Source organism: Sciurus vulgaris (genome assembly GCF_902686455.1).
Source record: "Sciurus vulgaris genome assembly, chromosome: 7".
NCBI lineage: Eukaryota > Metazoa > Chordata > Mammalia > Rodentia > Sciuridae > Sciurus > Sciurus vulgaris.
In genome coordinates, this window is record NC_136467.1 from 56,721,730 (window position 1) to 56,740,931 (window position 19,202).

The window sequence follows — 19,202 nt, forward strand, 5'->3', positions numbered from 1 at the left end:
CATGATCCCAGAGCTGCAGTGAAAAGATTACTCCTGCAGAAAGTCAGAAGGGGAGTATTTATCATTAATAATTTATATTGCCACAAGGTTATAAAACTGATGTATTATCTTTGCACAAATGCTGAGTAAAACATAATTGGGGTAATAAAAAATAATCAGTTCAACATTATTAAAACCTGGGAAGACTTAACAGATTCAACATAAACAAAAGGAATTTCAGGGTTTTAGCCAGTTCAGTTGACCCAAGTTTGTGACTAATTTGTTTCTGCAAGCAGGGCAAATTGTTCATTCTGGATATGTCACATTAGGGTAATCACGATGCTGTGTGGACTTCGTAGTACAATCTTCCCTTTCACTTCTGTTTTATTTTTTTCCCCCTCCAATATAGTCTTTGGAAACTTTATACAGGAAAAAGGGAGGGGGGAATGCAGAGAAAATAATTTTCAGAAATTTCCTTTCAAAGTAAGGAGGTGGGAAATTTGAAGGGGAAGAGAGAATACAGGTGAACATATCTATTCTGAAGGAAAGTATAACTAATTATGATAAATTTTAGTTTTGAGGACAGGAAATAAAAGAGGATGTACAACCAGAGTTCTCCTCCGACAATGGAAGACATAGTGAAAAGGCGTTTAATTAACAGACTATAAAGTCTTAATATGAGCCTTTAAAGTGTAGTGTGTGTAATACTTGGTACTTGCAAAATACATCATCTTGCCTTTGAAAGGCATTTTCACAATTATCCCCTTTAACTTTCCCCACCACTCTTTGAGGTGGGTCGGGTGGGTTACCCTTTTGAAACACAGCGGGGGCGATGAAGGTGCTGGGACAGACGCAACCAAGGCTGCAGCTGGACTGCAGGGGTCGTTCAGTCCCGCGCCAGCTCTGCTAACAACCAGCCTCTTGGGGATCCCACCGCAGGGAAGGGGAGAAGCTCCCGAGAGTTACTGCAGGCTCAGACGTCCTTCTAAGCGCAGATTCCTGCCCACCTCCTGCATAGCAGAGTTCCAGACGCTCTCAAGGAAATGCGATGTGGTGCACAAGGGCACTGGCTTTGTGGCGTCAGAGAGATTTGTGTTTGAATCCCCAGATCGACCTTGGGCAAACGCTTTGAGCCTCCATTTCCTCATCTGTAGAGTGGGCATGTTTTGCTTTAGTCCATAAGGTTCACTGACGCCTAAGTGATAGGAAGAATCAAAGTCTTAGCCTACTGCTTGGGTCGTAGAAAGCGTTATTGAACTGGTGGCTATAAATATTAGCAGCTCTGGGCCAGGTAGGACACTACCTGTGTAGGATTGAGGAGTATCCATCTGCAAAATGGGCGCAGACCAGGTCCCAGTTTTTGGGAACAACCTTCACTTTATAAACAGAACTACAACAACCTCCACTTCGCCTGTTCTGAAGGACACTTGTTTCCAAAACGTGGGAGCTGGAGGAGTGGATAAGAACCTAGGGAAACATTACCAGGGCAATTAAAAAGCAAGAGGGGGAAGGATAGGAGAGAGGGGAGGCAAGATTGCTCCGAATAGTTGGGACCTCAGCGCACCTCGGAGAACCGCCTGTGTTTTGCTCGGCCAGGGAAGCCTTCATTGGGACCCCTCGGGTACACTCTGGGGATCCCGCGTGGGGCCCCAAGAAAACAAGCAGAGGAGAAAGGGCGAGAGACTCGGAACTAGGGGCGGGGCCCCCGGGGATGGGCCTACAGGAGATTGGGGCGGGGCTGTGACTTGGGGGCGGGAGAAGGGAGGGGCCTCGCAGAATTTCTCCGCTGCGCGCGCCACGTCTCCCTCAGCGAGCGTGCTGGGAACTGGAGGGGGAGAGAAAAACCGAGCGGGGCAGGAACATCTCGCGAGAGCTAGCGACGGCAGCGGCAGCGTGTCCGTGAGAGTAGCGTGGGGGCGGGGAGGAGAGGCGGCGGCGGCGGCGGCGGTGGCGTCCCAGCTACGCCACACCGGGCCGGGGCGCTGGGAGCCGGGGCGCAGAGCGGGGTCGTGGCGCCGGTGGTGAGAAGAGCGAGGAGGAGGAGGAGGAGGGGGAGCCATGGCGGGGCAGCAGTTCCAGTACGATGACAGTGGGAACACCTTCTTCTACTTCCTTACCTCCTTCGTGGGGCTCATCGTGATCCCAGCCACATACTACCTCTGGCCCCGAGACCAGAATGCCGGTGAGTCTTGCGGGCGAACCTGCGCAGGCCCAACACCCCCCCCACCCCGGGCCCTCAGCACTCGCCGCCCGGCCCGCCCCAGCCCAACACAACCCAGCCCAGCCCGCCGCGTCCCGGGTGACACCGCCCGCGCGGCCGGCGGCCGGGCCTCGCGTCCAGACGCCCGCCGCCGGCGGGGCCTGGGCTCGGTGGCGTTTCTCCGGTACCTCCTCACTGCCCTCCACCCCGTCGTCGTTCTCGGGAGTTTCTCTTTTCACCCTCTCCCCATTGTTCTGGATGCTCCTTGCAGCCTCCTCCTGCCTCTTTGTCTTCTCTGCCTCTGCTTTTATTGGGTATTCTTTATGGAGGGAGCGGGATGGTCTGGGGAGGATGGGAATTGGGAGGTAAGAGAAGAGTTGGCAAAGCAGGAAACCAGAGGTGCAGGCTCGACTCTGAGACCCCCCGCCCTCCCGTCCTCCTATTCTAACATTCCCTTGTCCCTGCTCCAGCTGTTACAGATGTTTGGGGCACCCTCTGAGCTGGGTAGCATGTTTAGGACTCCCAAGTGAGCTCACCAGCCTCCCGCCCCCGTCACTTCCTCCCATTGCCTTTTTCATTTTGTTCACTCACACTGTGGGGGTTGGAAGCAATGCCGTTATTCTTCTTAGCAAAAATAGGCTTTTCTTTATTTCCTTTCCGTTGGAGTTTCCTGTTTATGAAGGAAAAAGTGCAAGTATGAAGGATCAAGTCTCATTTAATTCATCTTGTAGGGAGTTATGAGGTAACTCTGGTCTGTTTGCTTTTAGTTCTAAATCTTTTCACATCAGACAACATATCAGAACATAGAATAGTACGGATTTCAAAGCATTTTATTTTTGGGTAATGTTTGGATTCCATTTGTTGCATTCTGCTAGGACATTTGGCAGGTGATATTCCTAAAGCTGATGGAACTGCAAGGGCCTAATGAATGGTAGTGTTAACAGTAACCAATAGGTTTTGAGTATTAACATCATTTAGGGAAAGCTTTCTTCTACACAAGAGCTATACTAAGTTGCCTAAATATCTTAAGCTGGGTGTGGTGGGGATCTAGGTTGTCAGGTTATGTATAATACTTTGGGAAAATTGTTAACAGTGAAGCATTGAGTCAGCTCAGAACTTGTTATGCTTTAAGACTGATTCAATACCCTGTAAAATTCTTGAGTTACATAATGGAACTACAAATGAATTTAGGATAAAGAGCAACAAAGGTTTGCATCTCTTTGTACATATGACAGTAAGTTTAAATGTCCATTAAATGCAAAAATCTGCCCAAAGTTACCAGTCTTACTAAAGTTCTCATTTAGTAGCTAGTTTATGCAGTTTGGATTTTGGACTGCTGTTTCTTCTTTTCCTAAAATGCATTTAAATTGTGTGGGTTCTTGGACAGTGGTTGTGTGATGAAGTCTTAATACTGTAATGGTTTCTCTTGTCTGAAAACCGAGGCCATTCTAGCATTTTGAGTTAAAAGGGTTCACTTGTTATAGTAGTTTATCTTCATTTATCCTTTTTTGTGTTCCAGTTGGTTGTGTAGAAGACAAAAGGGTATCAGGAGAGTGGGTAGTACGATTAGTTAGAATGTGTTTTGAGAAGCTGCCCTGATTTCATTTAGACATCACTTCAAAATAACTGGATTTTTCAAATTTGGAAGTAATTTTTCTGGCAGGTTTTGCATTACAAATTAGTATTAATTACAAAATTGCCTAATAATGTACCATAGGCAAGTTGTACTTCAGCCCCTTTAGCTTAATAAGTGGTCTTTGGGGAAGTGATGATAGTAGTTTGGGTGGAGGGAATTAATATTGATGAAGTCATGGACATCAAATGTTACTTTATATAATTCTTTTAAAGATGTGGAGTGATAGGTACTATTATTTCTACTTTACAGATAAAGAAACTGGAAGGTGGAGGGGGTAAATAACTTTCCTTTCTGGTGGAGCCTAGATAAAAATGTTGGTCTGCTTTAGCTTCAAAGTGCCCTGTGTTTTTCTACTGCTAGATAGAAAGTCAGGTGAGCTATGGGTGTACATTTGTTCCTTTTTTACATCTGACTGTTTCAGACTTGTCTTAGATACATCAACTTGCACATGCTGATGTATTTGTTTGATCTTGTCTAAAATGTCATTATGGAAATTAAGGTGAACACTTAAATGCTATTCTAATCATTGTGGAAATTGTCGGACACCATGAGTTCACCATAACTTGAGTTGTTTCTTTAGAATTAGTGGTATTAAAAGGATATTTTCATCATAGTGTGTTTTTTCCCACAGTCCATTTACAATATCTTGAACTTCAAAGAGAAATCTTGCATTATGGGCTCATCCCGAACTCTGTAAAAATTAAAGCCTGTCAGATGGTTGCAGCAAAGTTGATGACTTGCACTGCCAGGGGGCTTCTTAATAATTTTTATTTATCTCACTTAGAAAATCATCATGTTTTTCTTTTGGAATATTAATTTATTTGGTTATTGGTGCTATATTGATCCTCTAGGGCATGTTAGGGTGTAAACACTGTACTGTCTTTCTACAATCTGAAAAATATGTGAAGCACAATTCTTAAGGATTCTGAATATAAGATGTGAACCTGTAGTAGTGTTTTTGAATAACACAACTGCATATTTTAATACTTGCCTTTTGAAGCTTAGTTTTCTTGCAAAACTGTTAAGTAGCCAAACTAAAATATGTAGGCTTAAGTTTGAATTTCAGAGTTCTTTTGATGATCTTGACTTGTCAGGCATATCTTTTGCATGAAAAGATTTGTTTTGCTAACAGTTATACAACCTTAAGTTTGTATTTAAGCAGTCTTTGTCTTTTTAAAAAAATGACACACTTGGGGATTTAAGGTTTAAAGTTAACAGTTGTTTCAGTGTGACTTGGAATTATTGGGCTTGAACATTTGGAAAGCATTATACTATTTCACAGATTGTAAAAACCTGGGGTTTGAAAAATAGAAATAGCTTGGTCATTGGCATATTTGACATGTTAATTGAACTTATCCTGTTATCCAAAACATTATTTTGTTTTTTGTGGTACTGGGGTTTGAACTCAGGGCTTCTTACACACTGTGCAAGAACTTTACCACCAAGCTACATTCCGGCCCCCAAAACATTATTAATGGAATTCTTTTTCCTTGATTTTTGTCTAATATATTGGGCTAAGCGTACTTACAACTTATGCCCTTTTTAGTAGTGAAGTGTCCTGTTTGTCTCTCTTGGTGTTTGCAGATTGGCTGAATAAAATGAATATTCTTTTCAGACAATTATGGACCAAAACTAGTTTCTGAAGAATACATGGAGGGTTTAGATTTCCTTACAACATTGGTTCTCCACTATGGGTACACATTAGAATCACTCCAGGAATTTTTTTCTTTCCCCTCCAGTGCTGGGGATTAAACCCAGGGCCTTGTGCTTGCAAGGCAAGCACTCTACCAACTGATCTATATCCCCAGCCCTACCACTCCAGGAACTTTTAACAACAGTATGCATCTTCATATATTCTGATTTAATTGGTCTGTAGTGGGTGCTGTGTTTTAGTATATTAAAAGGTCTCTATATTATTCTAAATTGTAGTATGTTTGAGAAGTGCTGCTTAGAGGAGAGGTTTCCTTAGAAGAGCCTTTGGGTGGTGGTATATTTGTTTTTGTATGTGCTCTTTACAAAACAAACAAATTAAATCAGTGTCTTAACCTTTTTGGAAAGCTTAGAAGCACTTATTGCAAAACTGTGTTGTAAAGTTCTGGTAGTTAAAAGCCAAATATTTGTGGTAAAACAATTTTAATAACATGGATTTACAGTCACTTTTTTGTATTTATTAATTGCTTCCAAAGTATTTACTGCGGTACTGTGACTGGCGTCATATATTTTGGATATTAAGATATTGAAATAATTGCAGTTACCTTAGCCACTGTCTACCTTTGGTGTTGCCCACAATACTGTACCTTCACATTAATATATTTGACTAGAGAAATTAACCTACTGCTTATAATTATTTGTAGAATTTCAAGTAATTGAAGCATGCTTTTATTCTTTCCATAGGTTAAGGATTTTAGATCTTTTGAATTAAGATAAAATAAATCAGTATCTTTTCCAGATTTTTTTTTTTTTTTTTGAGTCCTTAACCTTGTTTTTTGAAACTTATTCTTCTTGACCTTACCTTTTCAAACCGGTTTTGAAATCTGGCTCTGCAGCTTACCAACTGTGATTTTAGGCAAGTTATTTACCTCTATTGTTTCAGTATAGTCATTTGTTTAAATAGATAGCAATCTTTCATAGAATTAAAGTGAGAATTAACCAATGAGATATATGTGTTTAGAATAGTGTCTGATACATAGTGATGCTGTTATTCCCTACTGTTTTAATTTGGTATTTGGGTACTCAGATTAGGTTTTTCTTTTCTTTTTGAACCCAGGGCTGCTTAACCACTGAGTCACATCCCCAGCCCCTTTTAAAATTTTTTTTGAAACAGGATCTTGCTAAATTGCAGAGTCTGGCTTTGAGCTTTTGATTCTCCTGCCTCAGCCTCCTCAGTTGTTGGGATTACAGAAGTGTGCCACCATGCCAGGCTAGTTTTCATTATTTGAAAGGATTAATGAAACTTTAAAAAACTTATATTCTTTATTCTTTCCTTTCTTTCAAATAGTGTTAAGTGAATCTCCTCCCTTACTTAGGCATGTGAATAGGAGTCCATCATGGTGCTTGTTCTTGGTAGTATAATAAGAAAACTGGAATTTGAAAGGCTCTTAAGTTCCAACCTAGTCCTCACTTAGTTATCTCTAACTCTGAGCCTCATTTTCTAGGGGTCATCATAATAACCTACGTTACCCATCCAGAAGTAGTTATAAGAAGCAATGAAAAAAATGTGTATAAACTCAGTTGCTAAATATGCTGTAGAAATATCATTTAGCAGATATTTTTAGAGCTTTAACTTTGTGCTAGATCCTGCTTATAGGTGGTGGAGGGATCAGATTTTTAACATGTGTAACTTTTTTCTTGAGCTGCATATACCCAGTGCAGAAAAGAACAAAGGAACAGAAGTTGCCTGTAATTCCATCATCCAAATTACTCTAAGAAAATTACACATTTTGGTTTACTGGGTTTTACTACATTATTTGTACAGATTTTATACCAAATATTTTTGCAAAAATGTGGACTGTGACCATTATGTGAAACTTTTTTTTTTAAGTTTGCCAGTATTAAAAATCATTTATTACTAAACTGGTGTAAGAGCAGGATGCATGGGATACTCATGAATATAACTTAAAACTGAATAGTTTAAATTGACACATACCATTTCTTTGTGATAATTTAGCTTTTTTCCTGTCTGAAAAAATGAACACATTAGTTGTTTTTGATTTTTGCATTATAATTGAAATATTACACTTAATTTACTATAGTGTTACAAAGTATGCACCTTCAAATTTTAATCTGTGCCTATCATTGTTTACATCATCTGACATGCTGACCTCAGTGCCCCCTAATAAGGTGTTTATCTATAATGCTGTAATACTTTAAACAAACCACAAAAGTTAGCTTTCAGAAATATATTGACTGCATGTGTGCTGAGAGCACTAGTCTCTTGGCTCACAGTGCATGAGAAGGCAAATGTGCATCCAAATACCTCTGGTGAATACTTTGCTGCTGTTTACTTTTTTTTTTTTTTTTTTTTGGTTGAGGACTGTGGGTGTAATTCAGTGGAAGAGTGTGTGTCTAGCATGCACGGGGCCTTGGGCTCCATCTCCAGGTCTGAAAAAAAGCTTTCTATCTTTATTTATATAATTATTGGTTTTACTTATAGTATTTATTAAGCCATGTGAAGAATAGAATTATACCACGGCCCAATTTTGTGATGAAAGGTTATAAACCAGTTTTTGAACTGAAAAAAAAAAAAAAATGGTGCAACGATTATGAATTGGTAATGATTATATGGTGAAATATGGTTTGCACCCCCCCACTTTTTTTGTACTGGGTATTGAACCCAGGATCTTACTCTTTTTTTGTGGTGCTGGGGATTGAACCCAGGGTCTTTCTCACGCATGCGAGGCAAGCACTCTACCAACTGAGCTATATTCCCAGCCCTAGGATTTTATTCTTGCTAGGAAAGTGCTCTATCACTGAGTGACATCCCCTGCCCCTGCATCCCCTTTTTCCACCCGTAGGAATGATCTTAATGTATTTATGGATATTAATTTTCCTCTGAGCACTGCTTTTTCTGTCCCATAAGTTTTAATATGTTGTGTTTCATTTTTATTCATCACTAAGTTGCCCAGGCTGGTGGGGAATTTGTGGTGCTCTGGTCAGGCTCCTGAGTAGCTGGGATTATAGGCATGTTGTACACCTGGTTGTATCAGATCTTTTTGTAATATATAATATCCTTTGTCTCTTGTAATCTCTTTTGATTCTGTTTTGTCTGGTGTTAGTATAGCTACCCCTGCTTTCTTTTGCTTACTTATTTGCATTGCTTTTCCTATCCTTTCACTTTCAATCTGTGTCTTTGAATCTAAAATGAGTTTCTTGTAGATAGTATAGAGTTGGATCATTTTTTTTTTTTTCCAGTCCATTCTGTTAATCTCTCTTGATTGGAGTGCTTAATCCATTTACATTAAAGTACTGAAAAGGGAGGACTTAGCACTTTGGTCATTTTTCCATTTGTTTTTGTGTGCCTTATAGCTTTTTTGTCTTTATTTCCTTCATTACTATTATTTCATGTTCTTTTATTCATAGTGAAGTGTTTACCTTCCTTCTCATTTTCCTTTTTTATACATTCTATTTGTGTATTAGTCTCCTCCATCTGTAGGAAACAGTGTTACAAGCCATTTACAATAACATTAGCTTTTATAATTACTCATATCATTACTTTTATTGAGATCTTTGTTTACTCATTTGACTTTGAGTTTCTGTCAAGTGTTCTTTCCTTTGACCTTGCAGGACTACTTTTAAGTATTTCCTGCAAGCAAGGTCTGGTGGTAATGAACTGCTTCAGCTTTTAACTAAGGATGTCTTAATTTCTCACTCACTTTTTAAAACATTTTTTTTTCATTAACTTTTTTTTTGACAGTGATAAATATTTTTTAAATTCCTTCCATACTTGTAAATAGGGTAATAATGTCTGTCTCAGTCTACCATCCTTCCCATCCCCCCTACCTCACCCCTCCCCTTGCTCCCCTCCATACAACCCGAGTTCCTTCATATTTCCGTACCCACCCACCACTGTGGATCAGCATCTGCTTTTCAGAGAAAACATTTGGCTCTTGTTTTTTTGGGATTGGCTTATCTCACTTAGGATGATATTCTCCAACTCCATCCATTTACCTGCAAATGCCACAAATTCATTCTTCTTTAAGGCTGAGTAATATTCCATTCTGTATAAGTACCACATTTTCTTTATCCATTCCTCTGTTCTCATTCACTTTTAAAAGATAATTTTGTTAAATATATGATTCTTTTTAAAAAAATTAATCTATTTATTCTTTTTTTTTTTTTTTAACTTTTTAGTTGTCAACGGGACTTGTATTTTATTTATTTATATGTGGTGCTGAGAATTGAACCCAGTGCCTCCCACATGCCAGGCAAGCGCTCTACTACTGAGCCACAACTCCAGTCCCTCAAATATGATGCTTTATTGTCAGTTTTTTTTTTCTTTTAGCACTTTGAATATATTGGTTCACTGTCTTTTGATTTCCAGAGTTTGTGATGAGAAATTTGATAATCTTATTGAAGATCCCCTATGAGATAAATTGCTTCTATCTTGTTGCTTTTAAGAGTCTCTGTTTTTGAAAGGTTAATTATAATTGTCTCATTGTGGGTTTCTCTGACATCATTCTTGGTGTTCATTGAACTTCTTGGATGTTTGTTTTCATGTCTTTCATCAAATTTGGGCAGTTTTCAGCCATTATTTCATCAACTATTCTTGTATATGGTCTGCTTGATGATGTCCCACAGTCCCTGTATAATTTTCTTCAATCTTTTTTCTTTCTGTTCCTCAGACTTGACAGTTTCCATTGTCCTACCTTAAAGTTAATGACTTTTTCTTCTGTCTGCTCAAATCTGCTTTGAATTTATCTAGTGAAATTTGCATCTTAGTTGTTGTGATTGTCGTTCCAGAATTTCCTGTTGGTTTCCTTTTTTATTGATATTTCTGTTTTGCTCATACGTTGTTTACTTGACTTTGCCCATTTCTTCCTTTAGTTCTTTGCACATCTTTAAGACACTATTTTAAAGTCTTTGCTACATCTGCCATTAGATCTTTTGATTTGTTTCTTTTTATTTATTTGTTCTTTTCAGTGGCCCATAGATTCTTCATATGTGATTTTTTTTGTTGAAAACTGGACCTTTGAAGCTAATAATGTGGTAACTCTGGAATTCAAATTCTCTTCCCTTGTTTTGCACCTCTCCCTTTGTGGTGTGTGTGTGTGTGTGTGTGTGTGTGTGTGTGTGTGTATGCGCACGTTATTCTTATTTTAATTGTTTTAGGCTATCTTTGTGCAAAGAATCAATTTGAAATGTAAACTTAAGGTCTAAAATATTTTCAGAGTATGAACATTTCCCTGGGCATGTGCAATCACTTTCAGATTTTTTTTCCATATGTGTGATTACTTTTAATGTTTGAGTCTTTAATGTCTGGCTCCCAAAAGGGAACAAAGAGATAAATGAAGGAGGTGGAGGAAAGAGTGCTGACCCTTTAAATTTCTGAAAGTCACTTCTCTAGAGGGGTGGAGGGGTGGGGGATAACAGTTGGGGGAACAACAGTAGCTGCCCACCTCTTTGAATCTTTTGTGATCAGAAGCAGCAAGATCAGAGCTAATATTTGGAGGGTAAAGTCCTTTTACCCACTCTGTTGTGAGCTGAGTGCAAGCTGCTCCAGGAACACCTACCTGCCCAGCTGCCTGCCAGGGGGCTGGAGTGGGGTTAGGTAGCTGCTACTATGCTGAGGGCTAGAATGGACAGAAACAGTCACAGTTTAGGTCTAAGACTTCCCCCAGAAGTTGTAAGCCTTTATTAGAATCTGGAGTTTGAAAACAGTTGCATAAAACCGACTGTCAGTGCAGTTGTCTAGGTGGGAGACAGATCCTTGGTGTTCTGTTTTACCATCTTCCCAGAATCCCCTTGGGGGATAACTTTAGACATAGTCCCTCTTGTGGGGAAAGGTCCCATCTCCTGCCCCAGTCTGAGACTGATAACTATGGTCTTTGTAATCTCTTCTCAACTCAGCTGTGATTTATTGAATGTTTACTAGTTTTAAGATGTGGCATCTTGCACTTTCATCAGTACTTTGAGGTAAATTCATGTATTATCTCTATGAGAAAACTGCACTAGAATAGTTAACCAACTTGTTTAAAGCTGTTAGAAGATTGGATGTTGGACTCAAATCTATTTTATGCCAAAGCTTCTCTTGTGCGCTGCTACTCTATACTGCATCTTGTAATTAAATAGATATTAAATGTTATGATAAATATTAAAATGGTAAGTGGAAAGTTCTGTGGGAGCACAGAGGAAGGAGTGAATAATTCTGTTTTGGGATTTGGGTGTTTTCATTCAGAGGATGTGATTGAGTGGTCTAGAAAGGTAAGTGGGAGGAGGGCATTACACAAGTATGGGAAGGTATGTGCCAAAAAGTGGAGTCTTCTGTAAATGGTAAAGCTTTAAAATGTGATTGGCAATTTGGACCAAGTGAGCCATTTTAAGAAGTTTATACTTTACCCTGTAAATCATTTGGTAAACAGTGGAGGTTTTAAAGTAGGTAATGACATGGTCAGTTTCACTTTTGCGGAGCATTGTGTGGAGGGAGAATGGCTTGGTGAGTGGGATGGGAGGTAGTGTAGCTGGGTGAGGAGAAACATGGAGGGTTAGTCCATTTTATAACTCATTCCATTGAGATGTTAGGATGTAGAGGAATGGTTAGATAAGAGAAATCTGTGATAGCTGGGCTATTTATTTATTTATTCACTTCCATCTTATCCCTTTGTTTGGTGATTGACCCAACTGTCAGTTTGGGATTAAGTACAGTGAAAGAATGAGGATGACTTTTTTTTCAATAGTAGATTTTATTATATCAGTCTCGTTGAATGGCTGTTGTTTACATTGGAAGAAACTGGCTGATAACAGGTTTGTGTTCAAAGGCGTTCATTTTATGAATATTCATATTTAATGGTCTGAGACTTCAGATTTCACCTGTTGGGGTGTGTGTGTGTGTGTGTGTGTGTGTGTGTGTGTGTGTGTGTTGTTATTTGCTGTGCTGGCTATCAAACCTAAGGCCTCATGCATGCGAGGCAGGCATTCTATTGCTAATCTGTGCTCCCCAGCTCAAAACCTTAGATCTTGAATGGATATTAGAAATCTAAGACATGTTTAAGAAAAAAACAATACACCTGTGTTTTATCCTGAGGGGTATCAGTTATGTAATTATATATTTACTTGAGTCTTACATAGAGAAAACTACCTGGGAACTTGGCGGCAGAGGAAATTAAGAATGTAATGTTTTGGCTTTATAGCTGTGGTGACAAACATTGGATTGGTTAAATGGATTCTGTAAAATTGCTTTTAAAGATCCTGTTGCATACTTGCTTGGTCTTAGAAGTATCTGAAAAACGATAATTTATTTTCCTTTTTTCAGAGGTTTGTTCTCTTAATCATACTTTTCATTCAGACAAAAAAGAAGACCATATATCCATATTGGTTTTCCTTTTAAAACATTTTCTATTATTAACATAGTGCTGATGAGAAATGTTGTTATACCATGTTGCCATTACATTGTTTCTTTGAAATGCCTTGTTCATTCTCTCAAAAAAAAAAAAAAAAAAAAGTTCCTTATTTTTTTGAATTCTGTTTGTGTCAGTGGGGATGAAGGAGTTTTCTTATCTAGACAACTCAACTTTAGATTTTTGCTTATGTAATTAAATCTGGTAGTTATTGAGTATTCAGTTTGTTCTAGGTACAACAGATGATACAAAGATATATGTGATATAAACAGTTTTGTTTTGAGTTTGTAATCTTTTGGGGTGAGAAAGGATTCGGATTAGAATAATGCTTGAATTATATCTGGAACACCACAAAGAGAATGTAAGAGAAGTGAGAACAAGTGCTCTGGAGGTTAGCTGGATGAAGTATTTGCATCTAATTGGGGGTCTATAGTTGATGAAGGTTTGAAAGAGTAGGTCGATTTTGACTAGACTTTTAAGGATAGGAACATTTTAATGAGTGAAAGAGGGGATCAGTATAAGGAAGAAATACATAAAAGTATAGAGGCTGGACAGGTGAGCTGATCAGTGAGAGGCAGGTTCAGAGTGAAAAAAAATGTGAGAAGAAAGGTAGACTGAAATCACAGAGACCCTAGAATGCCCAGCTGAAGAGTGTCTGTGTATAGTTTTGCTGACATTGTATCATATTTGAGCATTTTAGAACATATTTTTGTAGCTATACTAGGTGCAAGTTAATTTAATAACTTCTTACAGATTAAGAAGCAGACAGAATAATAAATGTGGGCCTGAACGATGGTGGTGGCAGTAGGAATGTAAAGGAATCTTTTTCTTTTTTATGTTAGAATACATAAAACATAAAATTTGTGATTTAAACTATTCTTAAGTGTACAGTTCAGTGGCATTACTTAATATTCAGAGTTGTGAAACCATTACCTTTGTTCCCAAAACTTTTTAATCACCCCAGTATCTCCTTCCTCAGCCCTTAGTAGCTGCTACTTTGTTTCCATGCATTTGCTTATTTTAGATATTTCATATAAGTAGAATCATACAGTATTTATCCTGCTTGTGTCTGGCCTGTTTCATTTAACAACGTTTCCAAAGTTCATCCATGTTGTTGTGTGTATCAGAAAACCTAATTTTTTTTTTTTTTATGTCTGAGTAATAATCTGTTGTAGGATATCTCAGTTTTATTTATTTATCTATAATAAGTCTGAATTCTTTCCACCCTTAGTTTATTGTGAATAATGCTGCGACAACAGTGCTATTTGTCTGGTTTACTCCTTTTTGTCAGTTCTTATGAGTATGTTCTTAGAGGTAGAACTGCAGGATAATATGGTAATTCTATATTTAACTTTTTGAGGAATGCGCCAACTCATTTTTCATTCCTACCAACAGTGTACAGGCTTCCAATTTCTACAATCCTCTCCTAACACCTATTTTCCTTGAAAAACAAACAGAAACCAACAAAACAAATAATTATAGCTATCCTAATAGGTTTGTAGCGGTATCATCCTTTTTAAGCACCAAGAAAGGGCCGTTCTTCCGAAATACAACTAAAAATATTATTTCTCTGGACTTACATAACAATTTATTGCAGTACAAGTGTTGCTTTATGTACATTATGTTTACATGTATTTTTCTTTAAAAAATGAAAGCTCTTTGAGAGCAGGAATTATGTTTTATTCATATTTATATCCCAGCCTTACTACAGTGCCTGATAGAACACAAATGCCCAGTTAAACGATTACCAACAGATCCCCTGCACCCAGTCAGATACAACCACCCAGGGGAAACAGGCAAGACCGTGCATTGTGGCTCAGATCTTAGTTCTCTTTCCTGATTTAGGGTGGTTGCATTCTAAGGGCATTGAATAGGGAAAGAAAAAGAGAACTCTGGGTGGAGTACTCTCAGGAGCACTGTAATTTCCAGAGGAAGCTTTCTTTCATATTGCCCCATCACCATGTCGGCCCACAGAAGGAGATAACACACGCAGGTGAACATTTGTCCTTTTGATAGCGGTCACTACTGTGATTTGGCAGTTGCCTGAGTGGCTGAAGGGAAGGAAGAGGAATTTCCTTTAGGGTATCTCATCATTCCACAAAGTCCTTACTCCCGTTTCCTTCCCCTTCTGGGGGCTGTTCCTCTAGCTGCTGGGAACTCACACCTCAGTCTCCGTGGATACTCTGAGTACACTCTGAGCATCTTTTTCAAGGATACTCTGTTTAATTCCTTTGCCCATTTTCCATTTGAATTGTTTTATCTTTTTCTTGGTCAGTTGTAGGAATTCTTGATGTATTCTGGATATGAATCCCATATTAGGTAAATGATGTGCAAGTGTTTTTTTCCCATTCTATAGATTATCTTTTTACTTTTTTTTTAAAGTACTAAAAGTTGAACCCAGGAATACTTTACCACTGATGTACATCCCCAGCCCTTTTTAATTTTATTTTGAAACAGGAGCTTGTTAAATTGCCCAGACTTGCCATGAACTTGGAATCCTCCTGCCTTCGCCTCCTGAGTTGTTGGGATTATAGGAACATGCCATGGTACCCAGCATTACTTTCTTGATAATGTCCTTTGATAGCCAAAAGCCAAACATTTTTAATTTTGATGAAGTTCATTTTATTTTATTTTACTGCTTTTAAGCATTTGGGATCATGTCTAAGAATCTGTTACCAACTTCAAGGTCATGAAATTTACCTATATGTTTTTTTTTTCTAAGAGATTTATGATTTTTAATAATTTAAACCTTTGATCCTTTTGGAGCTAATTTTTCTGTACAGAGTGGGGTAGGGGTCCAACTTTGTTCTTTTCCATGTGAAAGTCTACTTGCACAGTCTATTGAAGAAACTGTTCTTTTCCCATTGAATGACTTGGTGTCCTTGTCAAAAGTCAGCTGGAAGCTGGGTGCAATGGCACATGCATGTATTTTCAGTAACTTGGTAAACTGAGGGCAGATGATCACAAGTTAGAGACCAGCCTCAGCAACTAAACCCCTGTATCAAAATAAGAAATAAAAAAGGCTGGGCTCATTGGTAAAGCACCTCTGAGTTAAATCCCCAGTACCAAAAAACGACAACAGCAACAACAAAAAAAATGTCAGTTGCCCCAAGACTAGGGTGGAATCTATTTTTATGGGGTAACATACTGAACATATTTTAGCAGTGAAGGCCTCTTAAGGCTGAGTTCTTTACTTTTCTTTCTATTCTTAATCCTTTGGTGAACTTACCTAGTCTAATCACTTTAACGATCATCTCATGAGGACTACAAATTTTCATTTCCAGTCTATACCTCTTTCCTTGAATTCAAGACTTATGTATATATAAATATATATGCAATATATATTGTATATATTTCCATTTGGATATCTGATAGACATCTCAGTTTTTTTCAGGTTTTTTTTTTTAGTTGTATATGGACACAATGCCTTTACTTTATTTTTATCTGGTGCTGGGGATCAAACTCAGCACCTCACATGTACTAGGCAAGAACTCTACCACTGAGCTAAAAATCCAGCCCCAGACATCTCAATTTTGATATACACAAAACTGACAATTTCTGCCTCTCACTACCCTCCAGTCTTCTTGATTCATAGTCTTCCTGTCAATTAATAAGAACTGGTTTTAGGTGTTTAGGCAAAAGCCTTGGAGTTACTTTTGACTCATCTCTTTGTCTCATACTTCACTTTCAAACTGTTAGCATGTTGTGTTGACTTTATCTTCAAAATGCTATATCTAGTCTATTTCTCATGTCTTTACTACCATCTAACATCCTGATTTATGGTCTAAATTGTTCGCCTCTGAATTTTCTCCTTGTACATATTCTTGCTCATTGCTATCTATTCTTAAACTTAAGCATTCCTTTTAGAACAGAAACCAGTTTTTCTCAATTCAAGGCCCTCCATCTCAATTCACATAGAAAATCAAGTCTTTAGAGTATCCTGTAGAGTCCTTCATGATCTCTTTGATCTCCTTGCCTTTTCTAACTCTTGCCATGCCAGCCTCTTTGCTGCTCTTAGAGCATAGTGAGGTACTCTCCTTCCTTTCAGACCCTCAGTGTTGCTGCTCCCTTTGCCTACAGTGGTTTTCTTTTAGGTAGCCATTTTACCTTCTCCCTCATCTCTATGGTCTTTGCTCAAATGCCATCTTCTCAGTAATACCTTCTTTGAGTATCTCATTCAGTGTTTTTCTCCTTACTCCTACTCTTCCTTTTCTCTGCATTATTTTGCTCCAAATATTCTAATATTCAATATGATTCACTTATTTTGTCATTGCTATTTCCTCCATTAGATTGTATGGCTTGTGGGAACAGGAATTTTTATTTTGTTTTTCTGCTCTGTCCTCAGTTTCCAGAAAGCTTCTGGTACATAGTAGATACTTGCCAAATATTTGTTGAATAAAAGAGTTTTATCATTCTCCATAAATATTTACATGGTTCCTACTATATTTCTGGCAACTGAAGAGAACAACTGATCATTCATGGGTAAGATACAATCTCTGCCCTCAAGAGTTTGGTGTAGAGAAGTCAGCTGGCTTTAATACTGGCTGCTGAAGAATAGTAGTGCCATATATGCTCGTTGGCCCTGTGTATCTATCTGCATCTATGGATTCAGTCAACCATAGTTTGAAGATATTTTTAAAAATTGCATAGAATTTTCTCGTCATTATTCCCTAAACAGTACAGTACAACAATTATTTACATAACATTTGCATTGTATTAGGTATGCTAAGTAATCAAGAGATGATTTAAAGTACACATGAGGATGTGCATAGGTAAACATGACTTTATATAACATTAGGTATTCACTTATTAGGTAATCATATAACCTATGCACATTTGCCATTTTAACCTATGCACTTTGCCATTTTATATAAGGCACTTGAGCATTCTCAAGAGTTTGATTTTGGCAGGGGATGTCCTGGAAACGGTCTCCTGCCAATACTAAGGGATGACTATATAGTTGATATATAGTGCTGTCTTTTTAAGAAAGGAGCTATAAAAATGTATAAAAATTCTTAAATCTAGTAATTCCTCTTATGGGACTGGGTTCTGGTACCTACCATTTGATGTTTAGTCCATTGTTCTAGGCAGTGGAATATAGGGGTGAACAATATAAATAGGATCAGTGTTCTCATGATGCTTACATTTTGGGGGGTTGGGGAAGATGGTGATTGACTTATTACAGATGAACAATCAAAAACATCACATAGTGATAAATGCTATGTAAAGAAGTAGAGAATTCATAGAAAGTCTTCCTGAAAGGATGACTTCAAATTGAGAGCTGAGTGATAAAAAGGAGTTGGCCTATGAAAGTTCTGAATTGAGTAAGGAAAAGCCTGCTTTAGGCTGGGGGAGTAGTTGTCTATAGAATCCTTTAAGGCAGGAAAGAGTTTGGCATGTTCTAGAAACAGAAAAGATTAAAGTGGCAGGTGGGGAATATAGTCTGAGATAAAGTCAGAGAATTGGGTCCCAGTTCATGTCTGTAAGCCAGGATAAGAAGCTTGGATTTCATTTTAGGAACAATGGAAAACAATTGGAGGGTTTCAATCAGGGAAGTGACATGATCTGATTTACTATTCTCTCATGTCTTAACGAGATTAAAATAAAATATGTTTTGGCCAGCTTCAATATATATCCCTTCAGTGATGAAGTTATATCTTTTTTAAAAAAATATTTTTTTAGTTGTATATGGACATAATACCTTTATTTTATTTATTGTTTTGCAATGCATAGGATTGAACCTAATGCCTCACATGTGTGAGGCAAGCACTCTATCACTGAGCTACAATCCCAACCCCATATCTTCTTAAAATGTTTAATTTATAAATTTAGTTATATATTTTAAAATCATATGCTATAAAGTATATTACTTGAAAAATACAGTTTAATTCCCTTACATTTCTGGAAGAAATGATTTTAAAATTCCTCATGTTTTGAACTTTTGTGTCATTGTCATCAGTAGTTTTTTTGTTTTTTCCCTCTGAGATGCTACTTGGTATACTGCCCAGGCTGGTCTTGAACTCCTGGGCTCAGTGATTCTGGTTCAGCCTCCTGATTAGGTGGGACTACAGACACATGCTACCACACTTGGCTCATTAAAGCTATTTTTGAGTCATCTAACAGTAAGTCAGATAATCTTTTATTTTCATTTGTTTGGGATTATAGCACTTTTGAGTTTGACTGTGATATTCTCACTGGAGATTTTCTTCCAAGGCAAACATATGACTTTATATAACATTAGGTATTCACTTATTAGGTAATCACTTACTGTGTTTTTAAAGTGGTTTTTACAAAAGTTGCTTATAATGACAGTTAACACTGATAAATTTGAGTT

At 38.1% G+C, this 19,202-nt stretch overlaps 1 protein-coding gene across 1 annotated transcript in view; it reads left to right on the top strand.

Annotated features, from left to right (window-relative positions):
- The first annotated feature begins 1,896 nt into the window (after nucleotides 1-1,896).
- Nucleotides 1,897-19,202, top strand: part of SEC63 (SEC63 homolog, protein translocation regulator) — a 67,697-nt gene continuing 50,391 nt past the window's right edge. The window contains exon 1 of the mRNA XM_079146698.1: nucleotides 1,897-2,161. Within this exon, the coding sequence (XP_079002824.1) occupies nucleotides 2,038-2,161 (124 nt within the window). The 5' untranslated portion in view covers nucleotides 1,897-2,037. The remainder of the gene's footprint in view (nucleotides 2,162-19,202) is intronic.